The sequence below is a fragment of the Mus pahari genome, chromosome 6 (genome assembly GCF_900095145.1).
Source record: "Mus pahari chromosome 6, PAHARI_EIJ_v1.1, whole genome shotgun sequence".
NCBI lineage: Eukaryota > Metazoa > Chordata > Mammalia > Rodentia > Muridae > Mus > Mus pahari.
In genome coordinates this window covers 105765859-105778611 of record NC_034595.1, presented here as the reverse complement: position 1 = coordinate 105778611, position 12753 = coordinate 105765859, and the positions used below count along the sequence as shown (strand labels likewise).

The 12753-nt window shown below is 51.4% G+C and overlaps 1 protein-coding gene across 3 annotated transcripts in view; it reads right to left on the bottom strand.

Annotated features, from left to right (window-relative positions):
- The window catches only part of Mmel1 (membrane metalloendopeptidase like 1), a 24625-nt gene that overhangs the window by 6640 nt on the left and 5232 nt on the right, over positions 1-12753 (bottom strand). The window contains exons 2-11 of one of the 3 annotated variants that reach the window (XM_021200267.2): positions 6959-7027; positions 6594-6614; positions 6351-6401; positions 5381-5542; positions 5009-5089; positions 3850-3945; positions 3197-3315; positions 2603-2668; positions 1077-1211; positions 912-1001 (exon numbers count right to left, since the gene is read on the bottom strand). In XM_021200267.2, the coding sequence (XP_021055926.1) occupies positions 912-1001; positions 1077-1211; positions 2603-2668; positions 3197-3315; positions 3850-3945; positions 5009-5089; positions 5381-5542; positions 6351-6401; positions 6594-6614; positions 6959-7027 (890 nt within the window). Of the gene's footprint in view, positions 1-911; positions 1002-1076; positions 1212-2602; positions 2669-3196; positions 3316-3849; positions 3946-5008; positions 5090-5380; positions 5543-6350; positions 6411-6593; positions 6615-6958; positions 7028-12753 lie in introns of all 3 variants that reach the window. The other 2 variants (XM_021200268.1, XM_021200269.2) reach the window with 2 other exon arrangements.

The window sequence follows — 12753 nt, the reverse complement described above, 5'->3', positions numbered from 1 at the left end:
GTCTCTAGTCAGGCTGGCCTAGAACTGCTCTTTAGGAGCCTACTCTCTCTCTCTCTCTCTCTCTCTCTCTCTCTCTCTCTCTCTCTCTCTCTCTCCCCGTGTGTGTGTGTGTGTGTGTGTGTGTGTGTGTGTTTTGTTTGTTTGTTTGTTTTTTCAAGACAGGACTTCTCTATGTAGCCCTGGCTGTCCTGGAACTCAGAGGTTCACCTGCCTCTCCATCCCGAGTGCTGAGATTAAAGGCCTGAGCCACCATGCCTGGCTTGAGGTTATTGCTTAACTGGAGATTTATTTTCATTTTTCCTGTGTGTGTGTGTGGTGTGTTTGCATATCTGTGGGTGTCTGTGGTTGCCCTTGGAAATAAGAAGAGAACACTGGATCCCTGGAGCTGGAGTTACAGGTGGTCATTAGCTGCCTGATGTGAGTACTGGAAACTGAACGCTGGTCCTCTAAAAGTGCAGGTTCTTAATGCCTGAGCATTGTCTATAGCCACGACCTTCAAATCCAGGGACATGGGATGTGAAACACTGGATGTAATGAGCTGGGTCCAGGGCTCTCTTAGGCTTTTCCTGTCCTGTCCTTGGACAGAGAAATAAAGATCCAAGTGCTTATTTAGACGCTCTGGTCAGTAGGGAGGAGCTGAAGGCCCAATCACTTACTTCTGACCCGGACCCTGTCCCAGCCCTGTCCTCTCTCTGACATGGCCCTTTAGAGCAGCTGTATCTCACCCTAGGGAGGAGGCCTCTTCCAGGGCAACAATGGCTGTCCTGCTGGGATTTCCCCACTGTGCCCATTTAAAGGTACTTTCTGCCCGAGTGCCAGCCATTACCCCATCAGAGCCAGGAGTAGCTACCTGGGAAATGAGTACCCAGATGGGTTGGGGCTGGGCCAGTGGGTGGGTGCCTGGGTCTCACCTTCAGACCAAACCTTTCCTGCAGCTCCATCAGGTCCATTCGGTGGTACAGGGCAGTGACATCATGCCTTTTCTCCTGGGGGACGGTGGCCTGTGTGGGGACCAAGGGTCACACAGTGTGGAACTCAGCACCTAGCCCAAGCCTCCCAGCATGGCCCTGCCTCACGTTGGCCAGATGCGTCTCCAGTTCCAGCACCTCCTCCATCTCCTCCCGCACCATGGCGCTCTCCTTGGACAGGTTCAGGTCTTTCCTAAGCATAGTGGCCACTGACGTCATGAACTCCAGGTAGGCTTCCCGTACCTGGGCCAAAGGATGATGGATGGAGCTAGGTGGCTTTGGCCACCTGGGCCATCATGGAGCACTCTGTGGGGTAGGGACGGGGGTGGAGTGTGACATGGAGTGGCCCCTGGAAGCTTGCCCTTCTAGCCTTCTCAACAGGCTAGATAGCACAGAAGGGAGCATGTGGGGACTGTCCACAGCACACCCAGCTGTCACTGTCACTCTGATCCCCCTCCAGGGCCAAGCCTGCACGACAGCTTTGTGTTCTGTGGTTTGGGCCAGCCAGCCAGCCTTTTCACTGGATGACCTATGCCCAGGCCTCTGTGGGTGAGGATGGTTTTTCAGAGACGCACAGTGCCAGATTGGCCTCCGCAGGAGCTCAGCGAGTTCTGAGCTGTCGGTGCCTGGCTGAAGCTGCTCTGGCCATGATTTGACCATGGGGTGGTGGGGGTATTGCTTCTTTAAGATGTTTGTCTATCCACCTGACGTCCTTCTGCCTTCATGCCCAGTCTTGCAGGGGCTGCCCTCGCTCTAGCTGAAGCTGGAGACTACCCCCTCCACTAGTGCTTAGCTCTGCCAGCTACCAGATTGATGGCCACACACTCAAGCTTTTGGGATATTCCAGGTCCCAATTGTCTGTGTCCTGCGACCTTCTCCCGGCCCCCGTCTTTGACCACATGGTCCTTCCTCCTGGTCCCAACCATCTGTCAGATCCTGGCAGCTTGACACCCATGAGCCCTTCCAGCCCTGCAGTGTGGGTCACTCCTGCTTCCTGCCCCTTCACACCCTGTTCCTGGACAGATGTCCTTGCTGTCCCTGTCTTCTTTCTGTCCATCCCAGTTCTTCCTTCCACCCTGGGCTACTTAATAATTGGCTTCTCTCCACAGATGCAGGAGCCAACTCTACCTAGCAGGCTTGGGGCCTCTGCCCACCCCAGGCTGAGTTCTGGGCCTCTCAGACGCTGGACATCATTCTGCATGGAAGGGTCAAGTTAAATGGATTGCCTGGGGCTGGAGAGATGGCTCAGTGGTTAGAAACACTGACTACTCTTTCAGAGGTTCTGAGTTCAATTCCCAGCAACCACATGGTGGCTCACAACCATCTGTAATGGGATCTGATGCCCTCTTCTGGTGTGTCTGAAGACAGCTACATTGTATCTCATCAATCAATCAATCAATCAATCAATCTTTAAAAAAAAATGGATTGCCTGCCTGGATGAGCTCACTCACCTCAGGACTGACATTTTTGTCCCCAGCACTTAGTACCTGGCCACATTCCCACACGTGCTTACAGAGGCTGGTTTGGGAAGCAAGGCTAGTGGATAAATGGGGGTGCTGAGTCCCAGGTGGGCCCAAGGCATGTGACATGCACACAACTGTATCTGACATGAGCCCTCAAGGCTCCCTGCTTACCCTGTGGTTGTTGTCCTCCTGGAAATAGTACTCCCGAGATGGCATGCCCAAGGTGGGCTGGTCTATCTGGAAACACACAGAGGGTGTGACTCCTGGCAGAGTGGGGACCCCTGCAGCCTGGCTGAGGTGGGCACTGGTTTCCCCCCCCCCCTCCAGGACTGTGCGTCGTAGAGCACTGGCTCCCTGAGGAAGGCAGATGCTTCCAAACCCAAGCCTTTCCCTGACACAGAGAGGGGGTTGCAGGGTGGGACTTGCAAGGAGGTCAGACAGGGGCTGGATGGGGCACAAGTCCCCCACAGGAAGAACTCACATCCTACCCAAAGTATGCTTCTCTGACCTTCCAGCTATGGCTCCTGCAGGCTTCCTGCCCAGGTGCCAAAACCCTCACAATGGGTAAGAAACAGGCTAAGCACAGGCCAGCCTCTGCTCAGCACAGCTCACATCGCAGCCGTGGCAGGGAACACATGCACCGAGCTCACAGCTCTCCCCAGCCTCTGTCCTGGTCTATCTCCCTGCTTTGCTGCCAAAGTCCACAGGCACCAGGAGCCTTGCTGACCCTGTTCCACACCCCCCTCTCCCCGGGGCATTGCATACGTAGATGACGTGCCGGCTGGAGTTCTGGTCATCATTCCAGATGAAGAGGTCGATGAGGACCCGCCTGTTGAACTGCGAGTTCAACACAGCCAGCTGCCGCTCCAGTTCCCACTTGAGGCCTGAGGAGTTAGCACCCATGCTGGAGACCAGCTAGCCCATCTCCAGACAGGGAACTAACTGCTTCCTAAGCACAGAGCATTCTGGGGGTGTAGGGAGCCCTGCCTGGCTTAGGTAGGGAACTCACTGTGGGGCTTTGGGGACTGAGGGACTCTTCTCCAAGTATTCCGTAGGGAGACAGGTTCTGAGGCAATCGTGTGTGTGTGTGTGTGTGTGTGTGTGTGTGTGTGTGTGTGTGTGTGTGTGCGCGCGTGAGAGATGCCATTTAAGGGATGAATGGAGGGATATGAAGACTGGATCTAGAACACCAGGAGGGACGCCCCTCTGCAGAGCTTCAGGGAACCAGCTGCAGTGAGTACTTGTCCCAGCTGCCACTGACTTCCCCCCAGTGTGGACCCTAAGACAGCTTTTGGGATCCTAAATTGGCTCTGGAAGGAAGGAGCCCTTGGGGCTTCCCAAGAGCAGGTGGTTAGCTTGTGGGCAGCTCTGGGTTGAGTAGACCTTTCCCTGAAGTCTGCAGACAGGCCTATACTCACCCATGGTCTCATTCCACTTATCCATGGCCACAGGCCAACCTCCTACCATTTTTAAGACGCTCAGTAGGGGCGCAGAGTCTCTCTTCTCAATCACACCTGGGAAGGGGAGGAGGAATGTGTGCTAGCTTAGACTCCACTGGCTCAGGCGCCGTGACACAAGCCCGGAGTATGCCCCCTTCGTAGGCTCAGCTTTAGCTGGTGAAGTATACACTTCCCTGGGGTCAAGGAGGTTGGGAACTAGCTGCCAGCTGGTGAGCAAGCCTAGGAAAGGAGTTGTGGCCAGGAGGGAAGCCCAGAGACAGAAGGTCACATGGGGCCATGTGACTTGGGTCTGCAGCACAATGGCAGTCTAAAGACTTGGGCTAAGGAGGGTCCCTCTAAGGAAGTTTTTTTCTGATGGAAAACTTGGGAAAACTCCAGGCAAAGACTAAGTAGTCAGGGCACATCCAGAAGTCACCACAGACACAGAGGAGGACTCTCAGATGACAGAAGTCACCACAGACAAAGAGGAGGACTCTCGGATGACAGAAGTCACCACAGACACAGAGGAGGACTCTCAGATGACAGAAGCAGAACTTCAGAGCTGGTAACAAGAAGGGACTGATGTCCATGTCAAAGCATGTGGCGTAGGCTGGGGGGGGGGGACACAGGGAAGGGACAAAGGTTTGGCAGAAAAGGAGGAGCCATATGGATCCGATGGAGGGCACTAGCCTCAAGATGCCATGGGTGGAAGATGAGAGGTAAGGCTAGAAATTTAGTAAAAATGAGAATCCAGAGGGAGTTTTCTATCTGGTAGGTATTGGCCACATGATTTGGGGAGATAAGATAGCCCTGGACAAGCCCAGGTAGGGGTTCCAATGGAGATGACCTCATAAAACCATGATCCCACTGACTCCCATTGGTGGTACACTGGACTCAACCTCAAACCTCTAGGAGATGCCCAGGGGACACAGTTGGACCCAACCCTGCCACTCAGAAGTGATGATCTTGGGCAGTGTAACACAGGCTGGGACTGGTAATGAGCCAGGACAGGCTGGGCACAGCACACAGATGCTTTAAGGTATGTGTTCTGCAGGATGCCCTCTCCCATCTCATGGCGTTCAGTGTGTGCCTTGGTACTGGAGCTAACCGGGCCCTAGCAGGGGGTGAACCTACTCACTTTGGTTCATGCAGGAGCGATATAGTGTCTTGGCCTTCTCCACAGCCGGGCGGTGCTGGGCAGTGGAATCTTCCAGCACCCCTGTGGGCAGAGGAGAAAGCTGAACAGAGGTTGAGGTGACTGTTGAGGGCCTAGGTCAATAACTTATGTCTCCTGTAGCCCTTGGTCCTGTCTGGCCCTGGGCAAGCATCCCAGGGTTCCCTCTGACAGACAAGGGGCTTCATCAGACTGGGGAGAGACACCACAGTGGCTCAGTTCAACTCCTGGGCAGCGATTTCTCCACTGACCCTGCTAACCGAGATGTTGGACAGGAGCCCACCCAAGGTTCAGTGTCACACACACCCCTGCCCTCTGGTGGTGGCCACTCTTCACCTTTGAGGATGACCTCCAGCTCATCCCGAAGGATGTCAAAGACGCTGTATCGGGAGTTGGTCTCGGGGATGACATGGTGCCTTAGCCAGCCTCCGCAAGCATACTGGTAGAAGTTTTCACAGGGGTTCCTCGATTGGTCCATGTTTTCAAGGATTCTGGCAGCTTTGTATTCCGGGGGGGGGGGGGGGAGGAGAGGAGACTGGGTTGTGGACACCGTCTTTGAGTCTGAGAGACAGCGGCACCCCTCCGGGGACGGTTTGTTTGAGATTTATATCAACTATCAGTTTGATGGGAACTACTGATCTGCTCCTGAGTAAGGTAGTCACTTTTCCTGAGCCACAGGGAGTCTAGAAACATGGGAGGAATTGCCCAAGTAGCTTTGAGGGCTATGGTTGCCACTGATAAACCACAGGACCTTGAACCCTCCTGTCTTCTCCCACCTGAGGACCTGATTTGGAATATGGTTCCTTCCCTGAGGAAGGCCCCAGCGGGTGACCTTGCCCTCTAAACTGATCCCAGACTCCTGGATGTCTCCATAGCCCTCTGCCTCTTGTAGTCTCAGTGGCTTCTCACTCCCTGTCCTTGAGGTTTCTTACTCATCAGATGGGACAGCTGTTTCCCAGAATCTGGAGTATGTTGGAGACAGGAGCCTGAGCTTACGTGCTCGGCGCTCTGCCCAGGGACTCCTAGAATCTTGCCCAGCTGTTTATCTTGGTCACTTGCAGCTGGAGATTTCATCAAAAAGTATCACTGTGGGACTCCAGGATTCACCCAGATAAAACCATATTCCGTGTCTCTGTAGGCTTTTTTTCTCTCCCCTTTCACTTCCCCACAAGATTTTTTTTCCCTGCTTCCTGCAGAGGGCTGCCCATAACACCCAGTTTTAAGACAAAAACTCTCAGCTTGGCTTCAGGCACCCCTCTCCCCCGCCCCCAAATACCCTTGTGGCCACCCCAGGGGAGAAGCTCACCTGCTATCACGCAGCTTGGGGTGGTGCAGATGTCACTTTTCTGTGATAAATCTCTGAGGGCTGGAGGAACAGAAGGGGGAGCGTGAGGTGTGCAGAGTCGGAGGGTTTGGGTGGGTGAAACACAGGTCTGGGTGAGGCACAGGCTGGGTGGGCATGGCAGGGTAGATGGGGAGGGTCTCTATTTGTCCCACCCTTTATCAACACCTCCAGGATAGGTTTGAAGCATAGCCTTGCTGCAATGACCTGGGATCCCCTTCAAATTCTCTGCCTCTGAGACCCCTACTGTGGCCCAGGACCCTCAGGGCTTGAGGTGGCTCATGCCCTGCTCCCTTGCTGTCCCACCAGCTCTAAGGTGCTAGACTATCTCACCCTATCCTTACCCGATGGTTAATACATCCATGGATGGTATCAAGCCAGCCTCACGGGTGGTACCCAGCTGTCCCCAGACATCCCACATACAGCAACCACTGGCGACCGGTGTCCCTGCCAATATCCTTTCTTCCCCATCCCTCCTGTGCTCCCTGCCCATCCGCGTGACCCCACCCATGGCAGGTCCAGATGCCAAGCCCACCTCCTCAGGGCTGCCTGGCAGGGAAGGTAAAGGCTACCTCGTTTTACAACCGTCCTCTCATCCCAGGAGAAGTGCAGCAGGCTAGTTAAGAGGGGCAGCTGCTTCCCTGGGGAGAAACACAGTGCTCAGCCCCGGTCACCCTCTCAGACCCTTCAGGGCTATAGTGTTCACCACACACCAGGAAACGGAGGCAGGGGGACTGTGTCTTACTTGTCCTCTTCTCTTCCTCCTCTTCCTCCTTCTCATACTTCCTGCTAGGCTTGAGTGGAAGAGGGGAAGTTTTCCCCTAGTTTGCTATTCCTATTTTCCTGTCCTTCCTGAACTACCCAGGCTCTGCCTGCCTCCTCGGGATGTGCTTACAGAACGCTGCTCTTGCAGCCCCACCACAGGAATAAATAGGCTAATTTAGGAAAATTGGGTCCTTGTAGGCAGGGGGCTTCCCTAGTGGCAACCTTCACCCCTGCAACTTTTGTATTCTCACTGCCTGCTGAAGGTTCAAGGCTACCTACCCCACTTGACCCTGTCCCTCCACTACATGTGGGGAGAGACTCTGTTTAATATGGGAGTCTTCAGGACCTGGATGGGGGTCTGGGAAAGAGCAAGTGCAGAGAGCATGCTAATAAGAAATTAGAACAAGACTGAGCTGGATGTTACAGTGAGGAACAGCTAGCTCATGTCAGCTGCCTGGAGTAGACGAGAGTTGGAGGAGCAGCCAGCTCCTGTCAGCTCTGTGTGTAACTGATAAGAATAAAGTAATAGGCAGTGATGTAATGTAATGATGTAGCTAATAAAAGCAGAGGTTCATAGCAGACAAGTAGAGACCATGATGTTGGCATGGTGAAGACTGTCGTGGTGTTGGCTCTCTGACCAGAGGACAACCAACTGCCACCCCCTGGCTGCAAGAGGATACAGAGGAGGGAGTCGTAGCCTGAGACATAGCTAGCAACAAGCAAAACAAATATGGGAAGTGAGGTCACTGGAGATACCCAAGGACACCCAGGAGATAGACATGGGAGGACTAGGAGTTCAAGGTCAGCCTCTCTACATAGCCAGTTTAAGGATACACAAGACACTGTCTGGAAAAAAAAAAAGCGAGGAAGCTGGAAGCCATGTGACAGTCGTGACAGCCATTGAAACCCACAAAAGAAGTACCATTGTTAGCAATGCCAGTCAGCAACACTCTCCAAACCCCGAGAAAATATGAAGGGAAAGGACGAAACTAAAGAGAGGGAGCAGCCGCTGAGCCACTGAGCTAAGTTCCCAGTGTTCAGGAAGCAGGTTAGGGTTAGGGGTTAGGGGTTGGGCATTGGGGTTAGGGGTTAGGGGTTAGGGGTTAGGGTTAGGGCACTGAGTGTCTTCGATCAATCTCTATGTTATGTGTGAGGTGGTCCCTCACTTGAACCCAGAGCTTACAGATTCAGTTAATCTGGGTGGCCAGCTTGTTCCAGAGTCTCCATGTCTCCACATACAATGCACTGGGATTTCAGATGAGGTTACCATGCCTAATGGCTTTTACTTGGGTCCTTATGTCGCTACACAAACATACATGTGTGCAAAGAACTAAAATACAAATATAATAACTCTGTACAAGACAAAATGGAGAGTGATAGAGGACTTTGTTACACTGATCTCCGGCCTACACGCCTGCATACACAGTGCATGCACACACTTACACAGACATCACACACACACACACACACACACACACAGATATCACATACACACAGAGATATGACATACACACAGACACACATTACACACTCACATCACACACTCACATCACAGACACAGCACACACCGACACATTACACACAGACACATCACATACAGACACACATCTCACTCAGACACATCACACTCACACACACATCACACACATACATCACACAGACGTTACAAACACATCACGCACACACATCAAACGCACACATCAAATACACATCACACAGTCACATCACACAGACACATACATCACACACACACATTACACACACACATAACACACATCAAATAAACATCACACAGACACACATCACACATCAAACACACATCACACACATACATCACACACAGACACATATCACACACACAAAGACACACATTACACACATATCACCCCCACACATCACATACTTGATCATCGCACACATGCATCACATAGACACATCACACACTCACATACACATCACACACACACACTCACATACACACACACATCACACATGAGAAAGAGACAGACAGAGAGAGAGAGCTCAGAGATGGAGAGAACTCATGTTCCCCTGAGGTGGAGCAACCTTCCGGGTGGGGCTGGGAGGCAGATGTCTGTGGTGTGGCCAAGGGAACGGATCCTGACAGTCAACAGGAAGCTCTCCCAAATGGAAGCATCTCAAGACACTGAATGTAAACAGAGTCTCAGAGGGAAACCTTCCCCACTTACATCATACAGGAGGCCAAAACAAAGGCCACGGGATGCAAATTTATGTTTATGCACCATGCGGCCTGAGCACTTTCTTGTGTCCCTCCAATTTCTTCTCTCCAGGAGAGGAACACTACCAGGTCTCTGTGCCTGGATGAGGTTCCCCTGACGCAGAGGTGCTCAGGCTGAGTCTGGCTTGGACCAGCTTGACCTCAGCCAAGGACAGATATTAGGTAACTGTTGTTTCGGGAACTCTGTTTCTCTCTGTCTCCCTCTCTCTGCCTTCTGTCTCTGTCTCTCTCCCTCTCACACACACCCATACATTTTCACCCACACACAAATAACAAATACAATAACACATATTTTTAAAAAGAAAAGCATGTAGTTGCTGAAGTTTATGAACAATTGCAGACCCAGAATGGATGGAGTTAACTCAGGATTTACAACAGATCATTTCCAGGTGGGCATCCCCGAGGCGTCTGAAGAAAGACTTAGCACTAGAGCGATATTCTATGGAATTTACCAGGGACACAGGGCAAAACACAGGGGCAGAAACGATCACAGAAAAACTGAGCATCAGAAAGGACAGACTGAGAAAAGGCGAGTCTATAAGCAACCAGAATTTTCTTTCATTAATGTTGTATTTCTTGTTTGCGTGTGAGGAATAGCTACATGTACATGTGTGTGGAGGTCAGTCGTGGTATTGTTTCTCAGTGTGTGGAGGTCAGCGGTCAGTCTTCTCAGGCATGCTCCACCTTATCTTTTGAGATGGATTTCTCACTGGCAGGCTGCTTACCACATATGTTAGGCTGGCTTCAGCCCCAGCGATCCCTCTCCCTCCTTAATGATGGGCTTTCTAACGAATGCACCACTATGCCTGGCTTTCCTATATGGATTCTGGGGACTGAACTCAGGCCTTTGCTTGCACAGGGAGCCCTTTGCTGACTGAGCTCTCTACACAGCAGTTAGAAGAATTTTAGGAGGAGAGATAATCCCTCCCCCCCCCCCCTCTCTCTCTCTCTCTCTCTCTCTCTCTCTCTCTCTCGAGCGCGCGCGCGCGCGCGTGCACGTGTTTGTTAGGGTTGGGGAATCAAGGTTGTTATAAGGTGAGGAACTTATTAGAACATGGTACAATGAAAAGCAACAGTAGCTGTATATGGTCTGTGAGTGGTACTTAAAAACACGGTAGGAACCAAATACATGATAGCAATACCGTGTGATCAGGACGTGTGTGTGTGTGAGAGAGAGAGAGAGAGAGAGACAGAGACAGAGACAGAGACAGAGAAGAGAGAAAGGATGACGTGCCACTCGGGATGCAGCTTGATCACACTTTACCCGCACATTGGAAGGCATGGAAACAGAGCAGGAAGTGGAGCCGAGCTATAAAGCCCACCCTAGTGACGTACTTCCGTCAGCAAGGCTCCACCCCCTAAGGGTTCCATAACCTTTCCAATAGCGCCACCAGGCGGAGACTAAGTGATCGAACACGGGATCCCACGCTAGGCATTTACCAACAAACTAAAGGCACTGGTTGAAAACGGGTGTGGAGGCGTACCCCTATAATCCCAGCGCTTGCTAGGTAGGGACAAAAAGGTCAGAAGTTCAGGGTCATCCTTGACTATATATATATATATATATATAAAGTTGGAGGCCAACCTGGGCTACATGAGATTCTCTCTCTCTCTCTCTCTCTCTCTCTCTCTCTCTCTCTCACACACACACACACACACACACACACATCAAATACACAAAAGGCACAAACTGCTTTTTGAAATGCTAAACACAAACTTTTGCATAACAATCACTAGACAGAAAAAGGACCTGCCAAGAGAGTTATGAAATGATGAAATCCAGACAATAGCAAGGAAAGAAAATGAAACTAGAGCTTTTCATAGCTCAGGTGTTAAAAAAAAAAAAAATAGAGAGACCAGGGGCTGGAGAGATGGCTCAGTGGCTGAAAGCACCCTCCGCTCTTGCAGAGGACCTGAGCCCAGGTCCCAGCGCCCACATAACTGTTCAGTCGTTTGCAACCCTAGTTTCCAGAGTTGACCTCTGAAAATACTCACACTCACATGCGCACACATCCCTCCATATACGTGTAATTCAAAATAAGTATTTTAAAATACAGCATAAAATATATAACTGACAAAGGTGGGCTTAAGCAAAAGCTATGGAGACATCTGTATTGGAATGTGCAAGCGTGTTGTCTCGCAAGCTAATTTACCTTCACACAGAACGAAAAGTCAAGATCGATGGGTCAATAGCAAGACTGACTTCTTGTTACTAAATCCGATAACAACCAGTGTGGTGGCCGGTTTTCTAAGCATCCCTGTTGCAGTAACGTTTCAAACCCTCATGCGAGCCTCTAATAAACACACTCCTATCAATTCTGTTTTGCAGGCCAGGAAGCTGAAGCACAGAGAGATCATGGAGGTTGTCTGAGGTCACACAGCAGGGACAGGAGCTGGACTGCCCCACCAGGCTGTATAGCTGGGCAGTGGTGTGCATACCACCTCAGGCCCCTCCTTTCCTCAGAGTAAGAGGCAGAAAAGCCCAGACTCTGAGGACACAACTCAGGGCCAGGCTGGTGACATCTTCCTGCAAGGAGGGTTGCTGGCAGGCTCAGTCTCACCCGCAGCTCTGTTGCTTGGCCAGGAGAGGAGCATGGGCGCACACAGTGGGCAAGGCAGCGTGCCACTAAAGCTTTATTTACAGAAACAGACAGAGGCTGTGGTCAGCCAACCTGAACAATGAATACGGTTGCTTGTGAACAGAACTTCCAATGATGATGAATGAAAGCCGAGTACCCAGCTATTTATGAAAATACTTGACATTCGGAGCCTACCAGATGGCTCAAGGACAGAAACGCTTTTTCAAAAAGGCTGGGACCTGAGGCTGATCCCCAGAATCCACGGAAAGGTGGAAGGATTGAATCAACTCCAAAAGGCAGTCTCTGACCGCCGTACCACGCCACCACACACCCCACCACAAAGAACACAAAATAAAATAGGATTTCAGGGAGGAAAAAGATTTGTGCATAATTTTAAACTAGCAAATAATTAAAAGAAAAAGTCAGCAACTATCAAAAGGATAAAAAAAGAATTTCAAGCAAGATGAGGGGGGAAATAGCTCAGATTGAACAAAGGCAGGAAAGGCAGAAGCTGCATCAGAAACACAATCATGGTAGACAAAAGACAGGTTCTGGAGATTCAGGGAATGCAAATAAGGAAAATCCTCCTAGTAAAGGACAAATGCAAATCCCAGACTTGCATGGCTGCAGGAGAAGCAGAGGAGTGGTGTACAGAATGCTTCAGATCAAAGAATGGAAGTACTCATATTCAATTCTCTGGACCCACTGAGAGAGCAGTGCCACACGCAGGGGCAGGGGCGGGGGCGGGGGCGGGGGCGGGGGCAGA